General features: G+C 40.2%; 2 protein-coding genes across 3 annotated transcripts in view; one reads left to right on the forward strand and one right to left on the reverse strand.

Annotated features, from left to right (window-relative positions):
- Positions 1-778: 778 nt before the first annotated feature.
- Positions 779-6,140, forward strand: cacng5b (calcium channel, voltage-dependent, gamma subunit 5b). Of its 2 annotated transcripts, XM_085352399.1 has the most exons (6): positions 788-983; positions 1,470-1,478; positions 2,828-2,947; positions 3,628-3,768; positions 3,852-3,997; positions 5,880-6,140. In XM_085352399.1, exons 1-6 carry the CDS (start codon positions 788-790, stop codon positions 6,138-6,140), a joined length of 873 nt encoding a protein of 290 aa, XP_085208525.1. The 2 variants fall into 2 exon arrangements, with proteins under 2 accessions (XP_085208526.1, XP_085208525.1); XM_085352400.1 differs by lacking the exon at positions 1,470-1,478 and having other exon boundaries at positions 779-983; positions 2,861-2,947.
- Positions 6,141-10,364: 4,224 nt separating this feature from the next.
- The window catches only part of cyth3b (cytohesin 3b), a 41,833-nt gene continuing 28,374 nt past the window's right edge, over positions 10,365-23,823 (reverse strand). The window contains exons 7-13 of the mRNA XM_085351600.1: positions 23,138-23,250; positions 22,172-22,320; positions 21,544-21,655; positions 18,100-18,176; positions 15,373-15,444; positions 15,068-15,222; positions 10,365-12,599 (exon numbers count right to left, since the gene is read on the reverse strand). Coding sequence (XP_085207726.1) covers positions 12,527-12,599; positions 15,068-15,222; positions 15,373-15,444; positions 18,100-18,176; positions 21,544-21,655; positions 22,172-22,320; positions 23,138-23,250 — 751 coding nt within the window. The 3' untranslated portion in view covers positions 10,365-12,526. The remainder of the gene's footprint in view (positions 12,600-15,067; positions 15,223-15,372; positions 15,445-18,099; positions 18,177-21,543; positions 21,656-22,171; positions 22,321-23,137; positions 23,251-23,823) is intronic.

A 23,823-nucleotide genomic window follows, 5' to 3' on the forward strand; every position in this document is an offset into this window, starting at 1 on the left:
GAGCGGCAGTCTGTTTATCAAGAAGTTGAGATAAATAGTCTGGAACAAGCTAATTTTCATAAACAGATACATGAATTACAAAATAGTGGAAGGCAGATTTTGTTGCTTGTAGCCAGTCACAGGAGCTGATTTCCCAGTTTCTTTATGCTAAGCTAATTAGGTTCATGCTAATAATAGTATTCTCAACCTTTAACCCTGTAAGAGTTTTTGAGACCTCTACATTATTAAAAAAAACAAACAAACAAAAACAAAACCCACAAACAGAACCCTAAATAAATTGCACAATATATATATTTTAAGCAGTAGATTACAAAAGAAAAAAAATGCTAGTTAAAATATAACTCAAATTAAAACTCATATATGCAAATTAATAATTATAATTAATGACCACTTGTTTTTATTTGTCAGAAGGTTCAATAAATAGAATTTTCTGGAAATTATTTTGTGGTTCAGGCTTTTTAGGGTTTTTTTGTCATAATTGTGTAAATAACATTTTGAATTTTGTTAAAAATAAATAAAAATTCACATTTTATATGTCACAGGATTTTTTTTAAACTTTTGTTTGGTCGTAGCTTTTAGAGGTTATAGTTTGTTTTTTTCTTAGTGTTTCTTTTCTTAACGTTTTTTTTATTTTTTATTATTATTTTTATTTTAAGCATCTTTTTTGGTGGTTTCTGTTTCCAGCTTCTTTTAAAGTGCCACATCCATCTCCCTTTTTCTCCTCCAGCTTGCTGCTTGGATTATTCTGTATTTTACACCGGCTGCTGGAGCTCACCCTGCTGTGGCCATGAGTGCATGCAGCAGGAAGGCCTTGACTTTGCTGAGCAGTGTCTTTGCAATCAGTGGCCTGGGGCTGCTGGGAGTGGCAGTGAGCACCGACTACTGGCTCTACCTGGAGGAGGGAGTCATTATGCCTCTGAACCAGAGCACTGACATCAAGACCTCGTTGCACTCTGGCCTCTGGAGAGTCTGCTTTCTGGCTGGTTAGTGACTAGATTTTAAAAATTAAGGAAATATGTGGGTACGGCTATCTCTGTGCTCCTGAAATTTGTCAGTTAGTCATGGATGAATCAAAAGTGTAGAACAGATAACGCCACTGGATTTTACTCTCTCACATTCAAGATCTTCATCATCTCTACAGTAAAGGTGGCGACAGCAGCAAGCTGTCACAGTGATGTATCATCATGTAAACCACCAGCATTCATATTCACACACATTCACAATTACTTCATCACTGTGTGTGTGAGTGGAAAAGAGAGCTTGTGAGTAAGTGTCGAGTACAAGTAAAAGTGATAAAAAGAGCAATGAGGAGACAGAGGATGAGTCCTCGTGTCTGTGTGACGTTGTCCTGCACAACGTCATGACTGTGTAGCATTTTAAAGCATTATCAAGCTAAAAAAGGCCATTAGGGAATATCACTGCAGTGAAGTAGTGGATATGTTCTACTTATGCGTGACTATCAAGGTCAGAGCTGCAGTGTACTGTGTGTTCTGCACTGTGATCAATTTTCATCAGGTTATGCTACTGTCGCTCCTCTTTGGGAATCAGAACATGCAAAAACTGACAATTTTGGACAAAGTCACTCCAATCTTGACGCTAGTGAAGGTTTGAATCTTGTTATCTTGTTACAGCTGTCACTGTAACAAGATAACAAGATAGCCATGTTGTTCAAAAACATCAGATAATCTTTTGTACCATCAGCTGTAGCTGTCCAACCTTCTCGTGTCCTCTTTTGGTCCCTCTCTATGTTAGTAACACTGCTTTTACTCTTCGTGACAGACATGTGAAATTATAGTACAGGGTTACATAATGTGTAAAAGTACCCTAACCTCTGCTGATGCAGTACCTACAGCATTCCAGGTCTCCTCTGGCATTAACATCAGCACAAAAGCTGTGCACCGGGAGCTTCACGGCATGGGTTTCCATGGCTGAGCAGCTTCTGTATTTGGGATGGCTCAGTACTTTTGTCCATATATTTTGTCTAGAATCATCTGGGTAGTTTGTGTATTCACAGCATTTTGTAAATGTCCGTATTACCCTATGTGAGTCCCAAGACTCCACAGTGAGAAGGTCTAAGTGAGTACAGTGGAAAATAAGTAGCACAATAAGACAAAACAACACATTCCCACATACAGACACTCGGTCATCACAGGAACGACTAGAGGAACTAGTTCCTGTCTCAAAACTACCTTTGGTTACAATGGATAAGTGTCCCACGACCAAGCTATTATTTTAAAGCTTGTTTTCATTTAAATGGTCACATTCACATAAAGAAAGCATGCACAGAATCACCAAACAAATCTGCTCAAAAACAAACAAACAAACAAAAAATATTTCACAAGTTTGACAATTTTGCCCCAAAATATGTTTTAAAAGGGTTTTTCCCCCTTATGAGGTAGACTTCTACTACACAACATTATAAGTTCATTTACAGCTCATTTATGAAATTTCTGATCATCCAAGAGCAGCTGAGCAAACATCATTCAGCAAAAATAATGAGTAGAGATCCCTGCCACCACATCTAAAACGGTTGTGAGCCTGTGTCAGTATGTGTCATATGATTGTCACTAAGTCAGTTATATGGGGCAGGAATTCTCCCACAGATTTCTATTTAGGACTCTTTGGCTGCCATGTGTCTCTCAAAATGCCTCTGCCCACATGCCGACCTCTTCTCTGGCTGTTTCAGCCTTTTGCTTCTGTTCTCACTGATTGTTAAACCTTCTTTAAGCTCCACTTTAATTCTAGTCATTTAAATAACTGACTTTTAATCCTCAAAGAGTTCTGCACATCTGTTTGTCCGATGTTTGCGAGGGTAAATTCGAATGAGTCTCACCCTCACTTCTGTCTCGTTCCTTTGCAGGTGACGAGTCAGGTCGCTGCTTCACCATCGAGTACATCATGCCAATGAATGTCCAGCTGACGTCAGAGTCCACAGTGAACGTGCTCAGTAAGTACCAGCAGGACACACCGCCTCCAGCTGCAGCTTTAGGCAAAAAAAAGTAATCACAACTAGCACTTGTTTATATTAAAGGCTGGGGGCATTTTTCAGTCTGAGAACTTGTTTTCCAATAAGCTCATGTTCAGAAGTCTGAATGCAGTGAGACCACATACGTCTGACTCATCTGAACCCTCACGTCGCCGCCTGCTCCTCCCTGGAATACTTATTGCCTCTTCACAGACAGTCCTTCAGTAAAACTCAATGTCAAAACTTAACTGAAGGATAAATCACTCCATTTAGTCGATATAATGAGCTCCAGTGCAGCGCTCCATTTGGGGGAATTTTATTCTAGTTTTTTTATTTCAAGACTCATTGTTCTCCATCCTCTTTCTTCTGTGGTTCTCTAGTTTGAATGTAAAACTATTTTCTATCAAAGACGACAAATTAAAAAACTGCTGTATAATTAAAATAGATCAAAACAGGTCCTAATTTCCCTTTGTGATATTAAGATAATCTAAATGTAATTTTTTCCAATTTCCACATTAAAAGACTTTTATTCTGCTTTTTTTCTTATTTATAAGTATTTAGTATTTTTTTTCATATCTCAGCTTCTTTGGCTCGATCATTTGTTTAGTGTTTTTGTGGTTAAACAGCAGGCTCCTTCATCTGCTCTTTATCCTCCTCTTCAGAGATGATCCGTTCAGCCACTCCGTTCCCTCTGGTCAGCCTCTTCTTCATGTTCATCGGTTTTGTCCTCAACAACATCGGCCACGTCCGCCCTCACCGCACCATCCTGGCATTTGTCTCTGGAATCTTCTTTATCCTCTCAGGTAAGGCAACTCCTCCTTTCTCTGGATCATCTCCTGTCGTGTCTCCCTTTTACTTTTTTAACATCCAGTTTCTCTGTCCTCAGGTCTGGCTTTAGTGGTGGGCCTGGTGCTGTACATTTCCAGTATAAATGATGAAATGCTGAACAGGACGAAGAGCAGTGAGGCCTATTTTTCCTATAAGTACGGCTGGTCCTTTGCCTTTGCTGCCCTCTCCTTCCTGCTCACTGAGGTGAGAAGCTGAACATAAAAAAAGAAATGACTTTTACTGCTGTTTGGCACGGCTGTGGATGCAGCATCCGTCAGTTCACACGCTAAAAAACATTCAAGAAGAAACATGTTTATATGTTCATATGAATAAATCTAGATAACATAAAAACATTGAGCTCTCATTGCCACTGTGCACTTGTTGGCATGTGTGGTAGTAACAGGAAGGTAAATAGGAAGGATTTTATTTTGAAATCTCCTCCTTAAAATGACTGTGCTCATAGTATTGAGTGTTTACTGCCCTCCAGGGTTCACATTGAGGAAATACAGGATTACCTCAGGTAAACAGTTATTATGATATTATTATTAACATGCATGAATACAGATGTTTACAGTATTCATATACTAGTTATTCTAATGTACTACTGAATTGATAAAAAATGTAACTTTCAGTTATCCTGTATTCATTACTTATGTTTTTGTGTTTGTGTGTCATTCTGTCTGTAAACACAATGGCTCCAAAGTTTTAAATGAATTCATAGAGATGTAGATTGACTGATTTATTGGTCGAAAATTGACAAAAAGCCTTTTAACTTAAGTGTGGAATATGTTGTCAACATATAGAAAGTGCCATTTAAAGATTTAAAATATCACGTTACATTTGACCTCTGACCTCTCCTTCAATGTCAATCAATTGATCTGAAGGTCAAAGTAATGAAAATGCTTTATAGAGCTTATTGAGGAGACAACAGGTTTTCAGACTGATGACAACATGTTAGCATTTTTGAGTACATGTTGTGTAATGTACATTACATTAATGTGTTACAAATGTTTAAATACATTCAACAAGTCAGCAATTTGAATACATGAACAATTTTATAATTGTTGGGTTTTTCATTTTTTGTGTTTGTATTAAAAAAGCACTACTCAAAATTGTGTCAAGTATATTAAAATAGGTTTCAGAAGGGAAAATAACAGCTTCTTAAACTATGTTTAAAAAGAACAAAGAAAACAAACTGAATATATACAAAATACAATGGCATTCCCTTCAAAGTAAAAGCTGCCCAGAGAGTGAGCTGCCTTGTTGGAGGTTTGGTTTCACTCTTGTTTTTGTTTGTTTAGTTTCTTTTTTGTGTTTATAGCTCATGAGCTCATCAGAGGTGAATCACAAATCATTAGAACATTTCATTTCCAGTTTGAGTGAATTTCTGTTCAAACAGTGTAAATATCATCTTATGAACAGCACCCTCAACAAGGTCACTGCTGAAAAGGCTGGCTGTTTGCACAGCGCTGTATCGAAGTGTGGTAATGCAAAGTCAACTGATTCGACACAAAATTCAAGCTGTTTGAAGTCCACTGTGAACTTTCTGCAGTCTGAGATGATTTGGGGTGTCGTGTAATCTGCTGGTCCGAAGTCCGAAGTCAATGTGGCCTTCTACCAGGAGGTTTTACCACGCTTCATGCTTCCATCTCCTGACAAGCTTTCAGGAGATGCCAATTTCCCTTTCCACCTGCTCACAGTGCCAAAACTACTACCAAATGATTTTCTGACCATATTATTACTGCGCTTGATTGGCCAGCCAGCTCACCTGACCTGAACCCCACAGAGCATCTTTCAAGAGGAAGATGAGAAATACCCGACCCCAAAATACAGACAAGCTGAGAGCTGCTATCAAAGAAACCTGGGCTCCAATAACACCTTAGCATAGCCACCAGACACCTCCACCTCCATGGCACGATGCACTGATGCAGTAATTCATGGTCCCAACCAAGTACTGAGTGTATAAATGGACATACTTCTCTCTGTCTTCTAATAATTTCAGATTGCTAATTACTGAATGTCTTAAGCTATAAGCCATAATGATCATATTGTTATTTATGAATAAACTGACTCTTCCTCACTGCAGAGCGCCGGCGTCATGTCAGTCTACCTGTTCATGAAGCGCTACGAAGCAGAGGAGCTCTACCAGCCCCGCCATCCCAGCTTCTACCGTCCTCGCCTCAGCAACTGCTCCGACCACTCTGGTCAGTTCCTCCACCCGGAGGCCTGGTCACGTGGACGGAGCCCCTCAGACATCTCGAGTGAAGCTTCCCTTCAGATGAGTACCAGCTACCCTGCTCTCCTCAAATGTCCTGACTATGATCAGGTGTCCTCTTCGCCCTGCTGAAGGGCGGTTAGTAACCTACCAGTTACTAAAGAGTCACCGAGGCATTGACAAAAGGCCAGAGTTTAAGATACAAGGTTGATATTTAAGTGTGAGTTTGCACCATTACGACCGTGGTCAAGTGATTTGGAAACCAGTTATTTTCAGCAAGTTGTTGTTTGTTTTTACGTTTTTTTTTATCAGGTCAGAAAAGATTTTGGGGAGTTTGTTGTTGTAGCAGACACGACTGCAAAATCTGCAGATTTTAGAAGAAAATGGTCATTGTGCCACTGCTTCTGCAAAGATCTCAAAAACATTTAAATATTTTTTTTTATTTTCATGTTCAGAAGGTCAAGTATAGATTACTTTGAACTGTATTTTTACTGTACCTGTGCTTTTTACTTTCCAGTGCCTCACAGCTGTTTCTTTGCTTCCTTTTGTGATTTAAATGAGTGTGCCATGTTTTAGGACCTTCTATATGTGCTAGTATAGATCACATCAGTGCAATAACAATAATATCAGAAGGCACAATAATATCTGTGGTTGATGTTTCATTGGATGTGCAGTTTCAAAAGCACACATTTCGCTCAGAAGTTGCTCATGATCACAATCAGCAATACCTCTGCACTCAGAGCCAAACGTAAAAAAGAGTAGAATGTAAAATGTGTCCGGTCATTTGCAGTTTGTATTTCTACAGAGTTTCATTTACCTCACATTTGTGTTAAACTATGAGCATGTTATTGGTTACTGTTTGCTGCAAAAAACACTTGGCTGCCTTTATTTTCCCTTAAAACTGATCGAAAACAAGCCAGTAAAACTGCCTACCCAACTACTACACGTGAGGCTCCATCTCACAAAACCCTACAGACAAACGCTGTTGTGCAGTTGAAGGGCAGTTCATTCAGATGTGGTTCTAATTTTCAGTAATGTTGTCATTTGACACCTTCAAAGGCAGCAGGAAAACCGGATTGTCATCAAACTAAAGGCAACATATTCAAGACATTATGTTGAAATGCCTTTGACTCTTTATTTAGCCATACATTGACCCAGAATCTAACATGAAATCATAGATACTTGTTTTATATACACTGGTTTTTGTTTATATTTTTAGATATATATATATATATATAATATGTCCAGATTACATGAATTCATGATGTTGTTCCTGGTGGAGCTGCTAGAGATCTTTGTTAAAAGGGCGTTGCATCTGTAAAATAAATGTCTGCCATACAGTTTTCTTTTTCCTTTTTTACATTTTACCCTGTGATTCCATATTTATCCACTGGGAGGCAGTGTTTGTCCTTTTCTTTCCTCAGCTCATTTTTTTTTATCAGTGTGCAAATCTGCAAAAACAAAACCTGAAGTAACCTTTGTTATTTATGCAAACTTCAAATCCAAATACAAACACTGACTACCTAAGCTTACGCAGTGACTAACTGAGTCAGTCTTTGTCATTTACAGTACTGTGCAAAAGTCTTGAGCCATCCCTGAATTCTTTAAAAATAGTTTGCTCCTAATTTTCTGAACGTCTTTCAGCATTTTCTTTGGACGTCGGCTGCTTTTTCACTCATTGTCAGTTCATTTCCTGATCGTTTCCTGATGATTTAATTTTGTTAAGTCGCTTAACTCTGACCCATCAATCATTCCAGCATAAAAAAGGCACCTAACTCAACGGATGACCTTGAGTTAGGGGCACTTTATTACTAACAGCCTGTAATAAAAACACACACTTTATCCATTTCTATAGTGAATGCAGTTATGCACCAACAAAGTGACTCCCAAAATGACTGTTAGCTGGAAACGGGGCATATTTCATTAACAGTATCTGAAAGGCATGTTCTATGAAATAGGAAATCAAAATTGGTCCCAGTGGATGGATGACTGTCAAGAAGCCATTCTTAAGGAAGGGAAACAGGGTTTTCTCCCTGAGGTACGAAATTAGAGTAACATTATTGAAGCAGTGTGGGATCATCGTGATGGAGGACAAAACAAGAACCATCCAACATCCAAAGAAGAGCTTTGAATGTCCTGCAAGAAGCCTGGAGAACTATTCCTGAAGACTACATATAGAAATGACAAGAAAGTTTGCGTAACAGACTTCAGGCTGGTTGGAAAATAAAGGTCGTTGTACCAAGTATTAACTTTTAGGCTTGTTAGAATTGTACACAATCTGTCTTTGCCTTATAGACTGTATATACACGTGTGATGGTGCATCTTTCAATAAATCACTGCACCTATTTCACATTTTCCTTACAAAATATAGAGAAATGAGGGGCAGCTCAAGCCTGCTGCACAGTACTGTAACTGTGATGCCTCGCTCTGCTTTTCTAATAAACTGTGTTAAACCAAGTGTGTCCATCATTATGCTACCTGCTCAAATACAAGTTATAGCCACAGTTTTCCAAACCTGTCTTATAGTACAAAAGCACAATAACAACAATATAGCATTAACTATTTTTGACTGTCCGATTACTTTTGAGACTGTGAAAATAGGGAACTGTGTATAAAATGGACTGTAATTCCCAACCAGTTAATGCTCCACAAACACACAGTATTGCTTATGTGATTTAAGTATCACGGACATTTTCAGCATTAGCTCTCATTTCCATTAAGTCGTTTTTAGCATAATAACATTACGCTGCAATGAATGGAGTCACAAGCTGCACACTTTGTGTAGAATTTTTTTTCCCCCATGGATGATAATCAGCTGAGCACTGGGCCCATAATACTTTAATATACTATTTTAGTGACCTATTTATTAGGTACACAATCATTTATTAAGTATATACAGACTGCTTTTGAACTGGACTGTTTGTTTTGCACATTAACACAATTTGCACACACAATTTTACCTCCATAAAACATACCCGCATACAAAGTTGTCATTGTTACAGGCACTAGAAGTGCACAGGTGGGTCAAATTTGATTATGAAAGCTCCAAAATGCAGGAATAAAAGCTATCAACTTAAATGATGAGATGTGCTGTTACATAAGGAGAGCTATACAGGGCCATAGAAATACATCAACCCAGCAGCAGGACCAGCATCTGCTCTGCTAGAAGATTATCCTTGGGCTACTGAGGGGCATCTTTCTGACTAAACTATCAGAATCAGACTCCATGAGGGTGGCATGGGGGCCTGCTATACTTCAGTGGGACTTGTACTCGCAGCTTGACAGGCGGCACACCAGAACAGACACATCTGCCACTGATGGTCCACTCGTTTCATAAATTCAGTGGCAAGAGTGTGCAGGCATTTCCTGGATAAAGGAGGTACTAATGCCTCAGGAACCTCTGGGATGATATGTATCTGGGTATCCAAGGCGACCAAATAGAGCTAAAGCTCATCAATGCTTTCATCCAGGACAGGACGTCCCTACAGGACAACATGTTCAAACTTTGTCTAATCCTACCAGTTGTGACAAGAACACTAGCAAAAAGCAAAATTGGAAAATAATCAGTCAGGAGGGATAAGAAGAGAGTAATGATCTGTGACCACCACCTGTGAAACCTTTCCCTAGAGCTGAACACATCTGTATCCCAGAAGTTTATCTGGCTTTGTCTTACCGTGCTGACTAAATATTCCCTTATTTTATTTATTTGTCTTATGAATCTACTAAAGCTGTTATTATTTAATAGGGATGTTTTCCTTAGGTTTATTATGTAATGAGCCGCTTATATTCACATCATTGACATAAATGGTGTGTACAAAATAAGAGAAACCCAGTGAGCACTGTAATAATCATAAACACTGAATCTACTACATTTATTTAAAGGTAAATGTACCTAAAAACGTAAATCTCTGCACATAATAAAGCATAAAAATTTATATCAGTATCTGTTTTACCACAGAAAACACTGAAGCGTATGACTTTTCATTTTGGTTGATGATTTTTTTTCTTTGAGAGAACAGCAGAAAAATAGTAAAATTAAAGATTCAGGTTTTTGTGCATATTTCTCTGAACAGCCTGTAGAGGGTGTTATTGCTTCACTTATTGTGCACGTTAACACACAAATCCAATAGGTCATCCTTCACCTTTCCCTACTTCCTGTTAATTTACCACGTGTTCGCCAGGATGCAGGTATACATCACTGCTCCCCATCATGGAGGATGACCTCCGCATTCACAAAAACAAAAACAGCTCATCGTGCTCTAAGCAGCCTGAGTGCTTCATTAATAACAGCTCATTATTTATGTGAACAAGTAGGTCAGGGCCGGCATTAATAATGAACACACCACAAATCTGCTTTAGGTATACTTTATGTAGATACACGTAATGTACAACGTGACCAATAGCTTTTACAGAGAATATAAAAGTTAATGTAACTATAAGCCCACACAGGGCAGTAGAAGATAATATCATGCCCTGACCACAAGGCTTTCACTGTATTTTACAATTATATAGAAAACTACTGGTGTTTTTGACATCATCATCATCAATTATATAATCACCATCACCGATATTACTTTAGTATAATCATCATCATATTCACCATAATCTTCATCATCATCATCATCATAAATACAACCACCTTTCTCACTCAGTCATGGCTTTTTAACGGCGTTGTCAGTTATTTATCCAATATTCATCATCCCCATATATTTTATAATGATTATGTTTAAGGCTTTTGCAAAGAAGACCTCAAACTTCAGCTGATGCAAACTGCCAGTCGGCTCAAACATGGTTACACACAGAGTTTGTGCATACTACAACAAAGAGACCAGAAAGCTATACATTGTATATACAAACATAACTTAGGCATACACTGCTGAACATTTACAGGTAGTATTAAACCATTTCACAAATGAAAATAAATACAAAAATGATAGCTGGTTATTAGATATAGAAATGTTCAAAGAGAAGAAACACAAAGGCAAGCAAGGATCTTTAGGAGTACGAACCAAATGCAAACAGGATCACGACAACACACCGACCTTCACTCACATAGGCCATAGATAAGGGAAAGGAAAAAAAGAAGCTTAATTGGACTGGTACCTAACTGGGCTTCTGCACAGCCAAAAATAAAACCCACTCAGTAGATAGACTTTCTCAAATGAAAGCGCTCTGAAAGTTCTAATCCTTAAGATGTCAATGAAATGAGATCCTGGTTTGACAGCTGCCAACAAATGTTATCCTGCTACTGTTTCATGTTAAAAGCATTTAAAAAGAGGGCTTTTATTGTGAAGCAGTCATAGGTACATAATATATTTCTCACTAAGATTAAGGCTGATGGAAATGGGTTACCCCATATTACATATGTAAATTATTTAAATAGTATATTTGCTATTTTTAAAAAATAATTCGATTAAAGGTGAGGAAAGGTGTGAAAAAGTCTAGTTGTAATCAAAGTCAAAACACTGTAAACAGCAGACAGTGCTGTAGTTCAAACATTCACTTCTCGAGCTGAAGATGCTTGGGTCGATCTGCAGAGGAGGTGCAAACGTGTGGGAGCTACCTGCTCTGGCGACCCCTCGTAAGGGAGCAGATGTTCAAAATGTGTGACAGGATACCGTCAAACCAGAGGTGCTGAAATCTTAAGGATTGCAACTTTAAGTCCACAAAGAGAGTTGAATTTGAAACTTTAGCAAAAGCACCACTGCTACTCAACTAAAGTAAGAAAGGATGCACGTTACAAAATTCTCTGCTCCACACAGATAAATGAAATCAGTCCAGCTGACTGTAAAGAACCTAAATCTAAGCCATCTTTTTGTTGTTGTTGTTGATGTCCTCTGAGGTTACTCTTCAGCCGTGGCACCTTGAGAGAAGAATTCAGCACCAGAGTGAGATGACGACGTGGTCCAGGTGAGGTTGCACTGCGGTCATAACCACGTCCCAAACGTGTCCGTCCATCCCCTCATCCCACCTCCCCCCTTCTCCAGCAGTCACCCTTACATTTTGCGCACCGTGTCAATGACCACACATCTGAACTGATTCTGAATAACAACTTTTTTCATAAAGCACAATGGAGGGAACACTTGCATCACTTATGCACCCATACTGTAGATGCGGTATGCACCGATAGCATGCACACTGCTGCATACACACAAATACAAACATATTGGTCTACAATAACCCACATGCATGCATGTGCACCTGAAACATGGCAGTTGGGCTTTAGGGAAACCTATAAACATCTTATAAGCATGACTGGGGAGGTAGGGGGGTGTATATGAGATGGAGGAGAAACAAACTGGCTGGAGCGCTGCTTTCTCCCCAGCAAGTGTGTGATGTCTCCCCAGCAAGTGCATACAACTTGTGGAGAGTCCAGGAAAGAAACCAAAGTCTGCCTTCGGGGTTGAAGTCAGCTCTGTGCTCTTCAGTCCAGCTTTGCAGTGTGTGTGGTTTATGAATGCATGAACTTAAGGAGATAAAGATGGAGGGGGTTTGGAGGTTCACCTGATTGTCCCTCTTCATTTCTTGTTGGCGATGCGTCTCTTCCTGGTGGCCAGCATGTCGTAGAAAGGATCTCTGCTAATGCTTGCCCTAGAGAAGCCAATCAGAGGACAGCGATGAAATAAATAAGAAGGCCACATGAGAGGAGGGTCTCAAACATCTTTGATATGGAAATGCAGGCACATTTATACAAACGCATGCTTTAACTAGATCAGAAAAAGAAAAAAAAAAAAGTTAGTGGAGTGACCTAGTTAGGTTTCCATGGTTTCTGAAGAGGGACCCCCTCTCCTATTTTTTGTTTGTTGTCTTTTTTTTTGGATAGTCTGGTTTGCTGGAACCTTGCACTGATTCCCTCCTCCAGAACCCGGCCAAGAACGTAGCGAACCATGCAGTCGCACACGCTCTCTTCCTCTTGCTGCAGGTTTATAGGTCTGAAGGAGGGCAAACAACAGTCCTGCTTATAGACTCTTCTGCTTAGTTTGGGGGGGGGGGGGGGGGGGGGGGGGGGAGGAGGGAGTAAAGGCAGCCTACAAAGGCAGCAAGTGAGTCAGGAAGCCATTTGGGCTCTACCAAAAAGCTCAGTTTCACGGCTGCTAAATCCTGTTAGCACCAGCACAAAGCAAGAAGGCTCAACCCCCCACTGCGGATATCTCTGATTCCCTTTATAACGCCACACGCTAAAGAATGAGTGTGTGTAAGATGACTATCCTCTTTCATACTCCTCATTGTTGTGTTCTACAACCCAATTTTGTGAAACAATAACTCCCCTGTGGAGAAATCAAATCAGAGCGCGGCTGCCACAGCTAAAAACCTTCTCCACCATTTTTCAGTCCTGGAAATGCTTCTTAAAAACTGATACATTGACTGGAATTATTTAATGTTTTTTTTTCTAAAACACACTTTTCACTTCAAACGTGTCACACTAATTCATACAACAGCAGCTCACTTCCTTAATTGACCTACTTGGTCCAACTTCACTTCCTGACACTCAAGATGAGCAGATAAGGCCTTGCCTCTATAATCATCTCTACTTTAAAAAAAAGGGGCAAATCATAATTTCCATAAAAAGCCTTTTATCTCCACAGAACCCCGAGTCCTCTCGGACCCCTCTGGTGAAGTGCAAGCTGTGACTTGTTAGCTTTGGTAGATGTGAGTGCGTCACCCCTAGTTTGGAGCTGCCTGTGTTGGATAGGTTTGCTGGCTCAACCCTGGTGCGTTATACGCAATGTCTAATCCCCCATCATGTCTCCTGTGAATACTCTGATAGTATAGAGAGGGGAGGTGGATGATTGCACTACATTATGGTATATAAGCACTCTGTTCTGCTGAGCCAACTCTCTTTGACATTGCACCACCGTTTATGCAGGCGATTACAAAACATCCAGCATTTAGGTCATTAAAAGCAAGGTTATCACAGCTGCCAAAGCGATGGTATACTCACTGCCAGCGTGAATGTATACGATCTGATGGAAATAAAACATGTTGTTATTCGTTTCACTGTTTAATTTAAACACTGTAGTAAAATACAGTCACGTGAAAAAGAAAGTTTTTGCAGTCGTCATTTGAAGCAGTTGTTTTCTGTAGGACTCTATTATCTCACATCACTGCGGAGGAACTCTGGCCCACTCTTCTCTGCAACGTTTCTTGAGATCATTGAGGTTTGTGGACATTTTATTTAATGCACAGCTCTCTTAAGGTCCTGCCACATTGTAGCACCTTGGTTCTACAAAAACAGGTAAAAATGCTGCTATGCTTTGGACTATTGCCTGGTTACATGACCTAATTTGCACCAAGCTGTCAGACAGATGCTCTCTCTTGTGACTGCAGAAAACTTCGGTATACAGAGCATGTAATGATGGACTCAATGACTGTGAGGTTGCCAGGTCCTGTGGCTGCAAGACAAGCCCAAATCATCACGCCTCTACCACCATGCTGCAGAGCTGGTATGAGGCGTTTGTGCTAATATGCTGCGTTTGGTTTTTGCCAAATATGGCACGAAGCAATGTGCTTCTGTCTGAAGAACATTGTACCAGAAGTCTTGTTGTTTCTTAAGATGAAACTTTGCAAACCCAAACTATGCTGTCATGTCCTTTCAAGAGAGAAAGAGCTTTCTAATGAAAACCTCTGCCTTTGAAAATAGCAGAAAAATAGCAGACAACAGAAAACAGCAAACAGCCGGAGCTGGTGTTTGATGTTTGTGCAAGTTTGAACGTGGTGAAATCACAGAAGTATAAGGGTCAGAACAGGACTTCGAGAGAGATATAACAAGGTGCTCAAGAAGATGACCTTGAATGAGATCACCTAAACTGAAATCAAGTCAGGTTTTTGATCTCGTAAGACTTTAAGACTGCACCTCATATATTCAAGTTGTCTAGATTTAATTGAAATTAAAAAAGAACAGGTTAAAACTGGTTTCTGCCTTAAATGAATCCAACATCAAGGAAATCACATTCACGGATTTTTTAAAAATTTTTATTTGTTTATTCTGACGTAACAACAACCATTACTGGTTTAACACTGGATCTTTGTGCCGTCATTACTATTACGAGGAATCTTACTTGATGGATTTAATCCACTCCTCCTTCTCCTCAGGCGTGGGTGCTGATATCCTGTATACTACATGGTTTCCCTCCACTACACGCCCATCTGCCTCTGTCTTACAGGCTTTGATCACCTGGCCCTTGTGATTCGGGTTGTAGAGCTCAAAACAGTTCTGAAGGAGGGACAGAGAGGGGTCAAAGGTCATCAAAAACAGGTGCCAGATAATTATCTTTGGCGAAGAAATATTTTAACAAAAAGAAGATTTAGTGAACACAGTAACCAAGGGGAGAAAGGCTGAGGTCTCTAATCAGGCAACACTCACAGGTTTCCTGGGCTCCTCCACCTCCCTGATGCTGAGATTCTCCAGTGGGATGATCCCACGAGGCTCCTTGTCCTAAAGGAGAGAGCGATCAAAAGCAGGAACATGAGAGGAGGGGAAAAAACAACCAGAGTTAGACAGAGATAGATAGAAAGAGCAATTTAGAACAAAGTCAAAAAGCAAGTATTAAAGAAAGAACAGAAACCAGAAAAGGAGCAAGGGGAAGAAAGGGGAGATCAAAAATAAAAAAAAAAATCATAAAAAAAGGGCATAAAATGAGATTTCTATAAGAAAGAAACACTGGAACAGCCTTACACAGAAAAGAAAAATCCACTGTGATTGTAGCTTGTTGCCCCCCCCCCTCCCCTCCCCTCTACTTGTGCATGCTGCAGTCTGACCAGAGGACGGGACATAATGATAGTGTCCTGAAGGATAATACTACAGCAAAGAGAGGACAGTGCTGATGTGGCAGCAAAGAAACAAAGGCCCTGGTGGAAATCTTCAAGCACTATTGGCTAATTTTTATAGTAAGGGACAATGATTTAATAGTAACCCATGCCAACCTGAGCACATATGACAATTAAAACAGTCTGCAACATTTCATCCACTGTGGCCACAAGACAAGTATGCGATAATTACACGCTAGAGTTTTCTTTCTTTTCTATGACCCAGTAACTTTAGTAGCTTATTGCCGTTTTGTGCAGAAACTAATACAGAAAGGTGACAAACCATGTTAAAACTACATTAGTTGTGCACAAGGACAAAGTCAAAAAATGAATCCCAATGCAGAATTGCCAGAACTTCAGTTCCTAGAAGGGCAACTTCAGGGTCTTAAAATGCTTAAACGACACATTTCATAGCAGAAACAAGCATGTTCATAGTTTGGTGGTTTGATTCTGTACAGCACTGCATTTCCTCTTCATTGTAACTGTAGTGTGACACATTGCTGGGGGTATGGCCACTTTTAGTGACATATGCTAGACTCCATAGGCTTCTTTTTAAGCGGGATCTTTAGACCATGTTTCTGGTGCTGGTGCCTTTTTTATTTTTAATTAAATTATTTGATAAATAAATGTGGCTTGCTATGCACATAACATTGTGTCCAAGAAGTCTTTTATTCTATGTTATAGCGCTGATTAGCAGAACTAATCTGTGCTAACTGTATGCATATCTGTGCCATACATGCATACAGTCTATGGCTGAAAAATCGTGTACATATGCTGATTAGTCATCCACACTCTTGTCCAAATATGGTCACTTCTGGCTCCTAAGAAAGATGGAGGTATTTTTTCCTGGTCTTGTGTAGTAGGCGGGTCCAGCGAGGTGGCGTACCACTAATCCCTTCTTTGACTGCTATCTAAGAGCTTTGAAGTGGTAACATTTTCTCTTTTCTCCCCTTTTTGCTTGCTTTGTTTATGACTACCTACATAGCTGTTCTTGTTTTACCATAAGTTTAGTTCAATTAAACAGATTTTGAATTAAAAAAATAAAAATAAAAAAATAAAAAATAAAAAAATAAAAAATCACAATTTTCACATTGTGACGTGGTCTGTGGTGCCACTGCAGGGGGGTGGACGCACCGGCACGGAATCTGCAATCACGCCTCGCCGGCTTAAAAGCTGAACTAGGTCCTATTACTTTGAGACCTGTACTATGAAGCAGAATTTGGTCTCTTCCGGTTAACTTCAGAGTTAACCCTGGGTTTTTAGCACCGCAAAGGTGGTTCAGTTCTTGTTCTTTGGAATCGGAGATTAGCAACAGGTGTGAAATTGCCACCAACTGACCAATAAATTCTCAGAAAATAGCATCACCCTTCATGGAAGATAGTTCCAAGGATTTGGATAGTAGGAGGGTTTTTAGAGGCCCCTAAAGTCTCTGTTTCCTCAGTGAGAATCAATAATAAATATAGATTCTTAGACACAACCAGATGACTTGATTTTCTTTCCCGAACCAAAAAACTTTTCAGCCTGTGGTCCAAATCAGTTCATGAGTTTGTAAACTTGTGGCCTTTTCCTGTGGTTTGATGTCCTTTGACACAGAGACGTGAACTCCCAGGTGGACTGAAATGTAGGAACCTTCAGTCCATTAATGGCCAAATAAGACTGGGCCAAGAGTATACTTACACTCTGTGTACTCTGCACATCTCTCACAATGCAAAGCATACCTGGCTACAGGAAAGTGTTCAGCTCAAAATTGCAGTGTGTAGCTTTTAGTTGGGTCGGATCTCTCCATAAACAAACCACTCAGAAGTCCATTTGGAAGGCGACACCTTTTCCAAAGAGTCTCTGTGTTTTCTTTTTTGTTCATTTTAAATGGACTGAAAGGGAGAGAAAACACCCTTAAACTGAGACGTAAGAACAGGTGGTCACAAACCAAATGTTCAGAGGCCGCTTTTTATATCAAACTACCAATAAACGGTGTGAAGACAGTGCAACATATTCAGTTATGTTTGGTTTGTAGAGTTTACATGAAGAGCTCCCTGCTGAAATCCATAACCGTAACAGCAGTGTAGCAAACTTGAATTGTTAATCCTCGTCGTTTTTCTGGTGCTATGGAATAAACTGCTTGTTATAATTAACAAGGAGGCTGTAGACTCAGGGTGGATTTCATACAGACTTCTGAGGATAAAAATGAAATGCTCGGCTCTGCGATGACACAAGCATACACACACAGCGGCAGAGATGCCTTTAGTTAATAAAAAAAACAAAAACATGTTGGTGTGAGACTCACAGTTGTGTATTCAAAGTAGTAGAGGCAGTTGTCCGTCAGGATGAACCACCTTCTCTTCCAGGTTTTCACTCTGCCCCCTGACAGGAAAAAAAAAGAGGAGACAGGAAGTGACACAAAGGCCGCAGTGACAGACTGGCTGTCTGCCCTCAGGAAAAAGAGCAGGGAAGTGATGGTCATTAATGAAGCCAACCAGCATCCGCTGTGTTTCCTTATGCGCTTTAAAATGACAAAAGCAAACATAGGTAGATATGGTTGGACTACTTGCCTGCAAGCAAGAGAGAGAGATTACTCTTGTAAATGTAAGAAATCAAAGCGGCCCAAACCAGTTATTGACTTTAAGCATTAACTCATTAGTAAATGTAATTCAATTTCCTGTGGCTGATCATTTCCAAAATGTCATTATTAAACACATACAATATTTCACATGCCTTTGAAAATTCACTTAGTGGGTTTCCTGTGATTTCCATTCAGTTTTCTGTGACGCTGCAGCCTGAGCTAACAGACAAACGGACGTCTTTTTAGTTTCTTGAAGATGTTTCAGCAGAATGAAGATAAGCTTCTTCATTCTAAAAGCTAAAGGTGAGTCGAAAATACTGGAGGTGGTCCTGACACTACACTGTCATGTGAGTCATGACTGGTAGACACATGGTGACAGAGGTAGAGCAGGTCATCTACCAGTCCATGTCCCATTGCCAGAGGTTAAATATCCGTTACTCCCTATCAGCGTTACCAGCTGATGGACCAGAGTGACGAGTTGATACCCTTTATCTTTTAGAACTGAAGAAGCCTTTTGCATGTGAGGTGAAACATCTTCAAGAACCTAAAAGGAAGTCCAGTTCCCTTGAAGAACCTAAGACTACCATGAACTGGTGAACCCGCGAGACCCAACACAGACATTTCACTGTATGTGCACTTTGTGTATGCTCAGGGCTGTTGTAGATTTCTGTACCTGGGCTGTTTGTAGAAATCGATTCTCGTAACGACAGACTATACAGAGTTTCAGCCTTATCCCAATATTCATTTTTAAATAGAAGACCCTGTTTGGCTGCATATGCAAGATATTTCGGGCTGTGCCTCTTCAAATGCTCTGTGCTGCTACAGCTGTGCCACAGGAAGCTTAAATGTAAATCACTGACAACTGAAAACTGTTGGCTTTGACTTTTGAGACATGCAGGCAAGCTGCCTTGTGTGAGATTGCAGGCTACCAGCACAATCTCGCCCAACTTCAGGCTTAGTTAACTGATGACTCGAGCAACTGATAAATTATTACTGCCGTTGCCCATTCATTTTTTAAGGCAACAGGATAAAACCTCATTGGCTCTCAGGAGAGGAGAGCAAACTTGATGTGAACCTAACTTGGCACGTAAAGCCAAGGAGGTGAAAACGCTCACGCAAATACACGCACGTATCGTACACGACACCCCAGAGCAAGTTCGCCACCTCACGTGTTCATTTGTGCAAACTACATCCAAAACTATGTGTGTTATTAATTCCTAAGCTTGACTTTTACTGCAGCATTTCCTTCCTGTTTTCATGGTCCCCTCACAGAAGCCTACATGGGTCACAGACAGCTATAAAAAGCTCTGTGTTTCCTTACATTTCAATAGACCCTGGCTATTGAATTAGCACGGCCAAATTTCCGCTGAGCGCAGAGAGACATTTGCTAAAAAAAGGCCTTATTCCTCCGTATCCTCCAGGGTTTATCTTTAGAGAGTTAAATTAGAAATATTACAGTGAGAACTGGTTGCGGGGGAAACTGCTCCAGGGAGGAACCGTGCAAGAATGTAATCATGTTAGGTCTGTGAGCCACAATGGGGCTATTTACATTCATACGCACTAGCTTGATGAGGCTACAGAGACGTTACACAGAGTTTAAAGAATGTGCAGGTCAAAGCCAGGTGTGTGTGCATGTGTGTAAACACTGTAGTAAAAACCAACCACCTGCAGTGACTTTGCTCTTTAAACCAACAATATGTGGGCTAATAAACAGGTATTATGTCCAATAATAAATCACCGCCATACAGTAAATTATAAGCTGTTATGTATGTGAGGACTGCTGGAGTACCTGGCAAGTGATGGAGCGAGGTTCAAATCAGAAACACATGGGATCAGAGGGGAGCCAACTTCAAGCAGAGTAAAAGCAAGATTTATAAATGCATGACCTCATTGGAGACGAACACACACACACACACACACACACACACACACACACACACACACACACACACACACAGGCATTTTGTCCCCACACAGCTGTTGGTCCCCACACAGCTGTTGGTCCCCACACAGCTGTTGGTCCCCACACAGCTGTTGGTCCCCACAAGTATGGTAAACTTCCAATTTTTAGTCCCCACAAAGATATGTAAACATACATATGTACACACACACACACACTTCAAATGACTGAGATGTTTTTTTCTTCCTCACACAATAAGAGGAGTCCACGTCCAGGCTAATAAACAATGTACGTATCATTTCTAAACTATGTTTATACAGAGCTAATTGAGAATCTGCATCTGCATAGCTGTACTTGTGGGTTTTATTATTTTTCTTTTAAGCGGGCTATAATTTGTCATACATCTTTTTTTGTAGTTTTAATAAACAACAACATGACGGGGTTTTCATTAGAAAGTCCCTCACACCATAAAGTATTTAAATATATTAAAATTAGTTTTACTTTGCTTGTAAAACACCTTGTGAAGCCCATTTAAAATTTCCTGTGTATGCGGTTCACATAAAATCAACTACTGCCCTTTTTTTTTTATGTTTGAGATATAACTCACAGTTCATAATTTCAAATCATGTGGCTTTTAAATAACCACAGCCTGGCTTTTAGAAAGAGAGGAATTCACTGATACATCACAAACAGTTGGTTACATTTATAATTATATCTGAAGCTTTGTGAGTGACAGAACTCAAAGTTACTGCTCGTAAGAATCATAGTTTCTAGGTTAAAAGGCTTTTTGTCAATCGTTAAGTTGACCTTGAAGACCTCGGTGGATGACTCTGCTCTACACCCCTACACTTTTATCTGAATTCATTCAAAGCTTTTCGAGCTTTCATGTTTACAGACAGAATGACATGCATGCATATTTTATATGCACTGTTTGCTCCGTTCACAAACGCGACCAGACCTTCAATGAAATGGATCATGAATACACTCCCATGTATAAACTGTAAGATACACGACTTGTATATAAAAGTTGAATGTTTGCTGTTCTATTTTTATCATATGGGTGTGTTTGCAAGGTTTTATCTATCTTTCAGTTAATGTTTTATGATCAAAGGAGAGTGCACGAGCAACAGTTACCACGCAGTTTAAGTTCTCATGAGTCTAATTCTATAGTTGCAGACCAAAAAGAAAGAAAGCAGGAGTTCCTAAATAAAGTCAAGCTGGATGTTTTGCATTCCCCCAGAACCTGAGCGCGTGAGACTCAGACTAACCTAATTTAAGCAGCCAGCCTTCTCTGTCTGGGTTGAAGAAGGTGTGCGTCAGGTCGTTCCCGTCGTCCTCGGGGATCTTAAAGGGTTCGCTCTTGATGCTGTCGTATAGATTCTGCACAGAGAAAGAAAAAGCAGAAAAACGTTTACGCTTAGATGAAAACACACACACACACACTTCTAACTCACGTGCAAAAACATTCAAGCCTTCAACTACCGGTGCATTAAACGTGACACTGAGAAATCAATTTTCAGACAAAGACAAAGATTCATACATCAGTGACTCTGGGACCTCGAAGATTTTTTAACAAGGTTCCTTTTTGTACTGAAGGAGCACTTTGGCAGACACGACAGCCTCTCGCATGCGAGTCGATCGACTTGTTTTTCGTCTTTTTCTTATTAAAGTTCATCATTATCCTGAGCTGCAATGTCTCAATTAGGGAGGCATGACTCTGCTTTTCACAGAGGAGACCTATAAGAGAACCTATAAGTTTCCTTTTTGTCTGCCACATTGAGAAAACCCCAAACATTTAATTTAATCCCTCCACTTTTACCTCCATAGTGTTTCAAATGCATACCACATAGGATAAATTCATCAAACCTGACGAAGTAATCAAGTCAAAGCTCTCACCCTGAGTAGCTCCTCTGGGAGATCTCCCCCTTCATTGATTCCTCTGTTCATGGAGATGAAGCGCTCCACTGGGGGCTTGTCTCTGACGTTGGGATTATGCAGGCTGGTGTTCAGCATGATAATGGCAAAAGATAGAACGTAGCATGTGTCTGTGGAGGTAATTACACACAGTGTCACAGGGAAACAACCAAATACAGCACATGCACACTCCACATGTGTGTGTGGAGGTTATAGATTAGTGTGGATGTGATAAAAATAGTAGGCCATTCAACTTATTTGCCATAAAAGGGAATTAGAAACATCTTGTAGCACATTTTCACACCACAGATTGAAGGAAAACCTGATAAAATGGAGAATTTAATCAACAGAAAAGCCCATCTTCTGACACAGTGTGTTCCTGCTCTTACGACTCGGTTTCATCCATCCACACACTAAGAGCCCCAGACAACATCCTCTGCATGTAATTTATAACCCAGTGTGCACCACTCTTGAGGGATGACCAATAACCAAGTCTGGGTGTGTCACCACTGCACCACATCAATATTCACAACCCGAGCCGTCACCTGCATCCTCCTTAACACTAACACGTGAGCAGGAAGGCTATGTGCAACAAGCCAAGACGGCGCTAATGACCGCTATTGACCGGTGATCAATTTCATTATCACTGCTGGAGACACGAATGCTGATCACACAGGTAATGAGCAACTTGCCAACTTCAGTGGAAAACTGTAATTGGACTTCAGGTCCACTCAAGTTCACAGAGAGGCTGAAATAATGAACAAATATTCTGAAGCTGCACCCCTACGCAGTCGTGAAATCTCCGCATGTAGCCACAGAGGCATTGATTTGAATCCGGGTGGTCTGGTGGGCAGAGCACGTTATCCGTCCTGGACTGTCTGGCTGAGTCTGACTCATATATCTGCTGCGGTGCAAACGTGTGTGTATGTGTGTACGTGTGTGTGGTACCTGTGGACTGGAAGACGCCGGGATTGCATTGGCAGTACCTGGAGGCAAAAGCCTCCATCATACGATCAATCTTCTGGGCTTCGCCGGGAAGTCTGAAGCTCCACAGAAACTGCCTGCAACAGCAGAGAGCGAGAGGAAAAATGTAATGATGTGTCATGAAATATTGATGTGAATGTTCGTAACAGTATCTGTGTTTTTCCCTGTGAATTACAAAACAGTATTACACGGCACAGACATTTCTTTATATTAGGAGGGTGTGTTTATGGCATAAATGAAGACGTCTTTGCCAAGAGGCAGTTTTGTTTTTCTAGTGTTAGATTAGATTTTGATATTTCTGCAAAAAAAAAAAAAAAAAAAAAAAAAAAAAAACAGCACAAAGAACACTCTTGTCTTTCATGGGACACCCGACAAACCAAACAACTAGAAGTTAGAGCAAACTTTTAAAGCTGTGCATTGGAAAATACTCTATTTTTTAGCACTTTGAACACAGCTTTAGGCAGGAATCTGATACACTGATCACCTAACTTGATGCGCAGGTTTGCATGACACATTGTTGACATATAAGAGGTGTGCACACCGGCTCCTCTGTTATCAGTCGCATGAAAAAATATTTATTTAATGGTGACAACACATGTTAATGTAAATCAGCATAAAAATATAACGTGTAAAATACGTTTTGTCCCAGA

The sequence above is a fragment of the Diplotaxodon limnothrissa genome, linkage group LG4 (assembly GCF_057381915.1).
Source record: "Diplotaxodon limnothrissa isolate DT_005_m linkage group LG4, D_limnothrissa_male_GT1.1, whole genome shotgun sequence".
In the NCBI taxonomy this organism is placed as follows: domain Eukaryota; kingdom Metazoa; phylum Chordata; class Actinopteri; order Cichliformes; family Cichlidae; genus Diplotaxodon; species Diplotaxodon limnothrissa.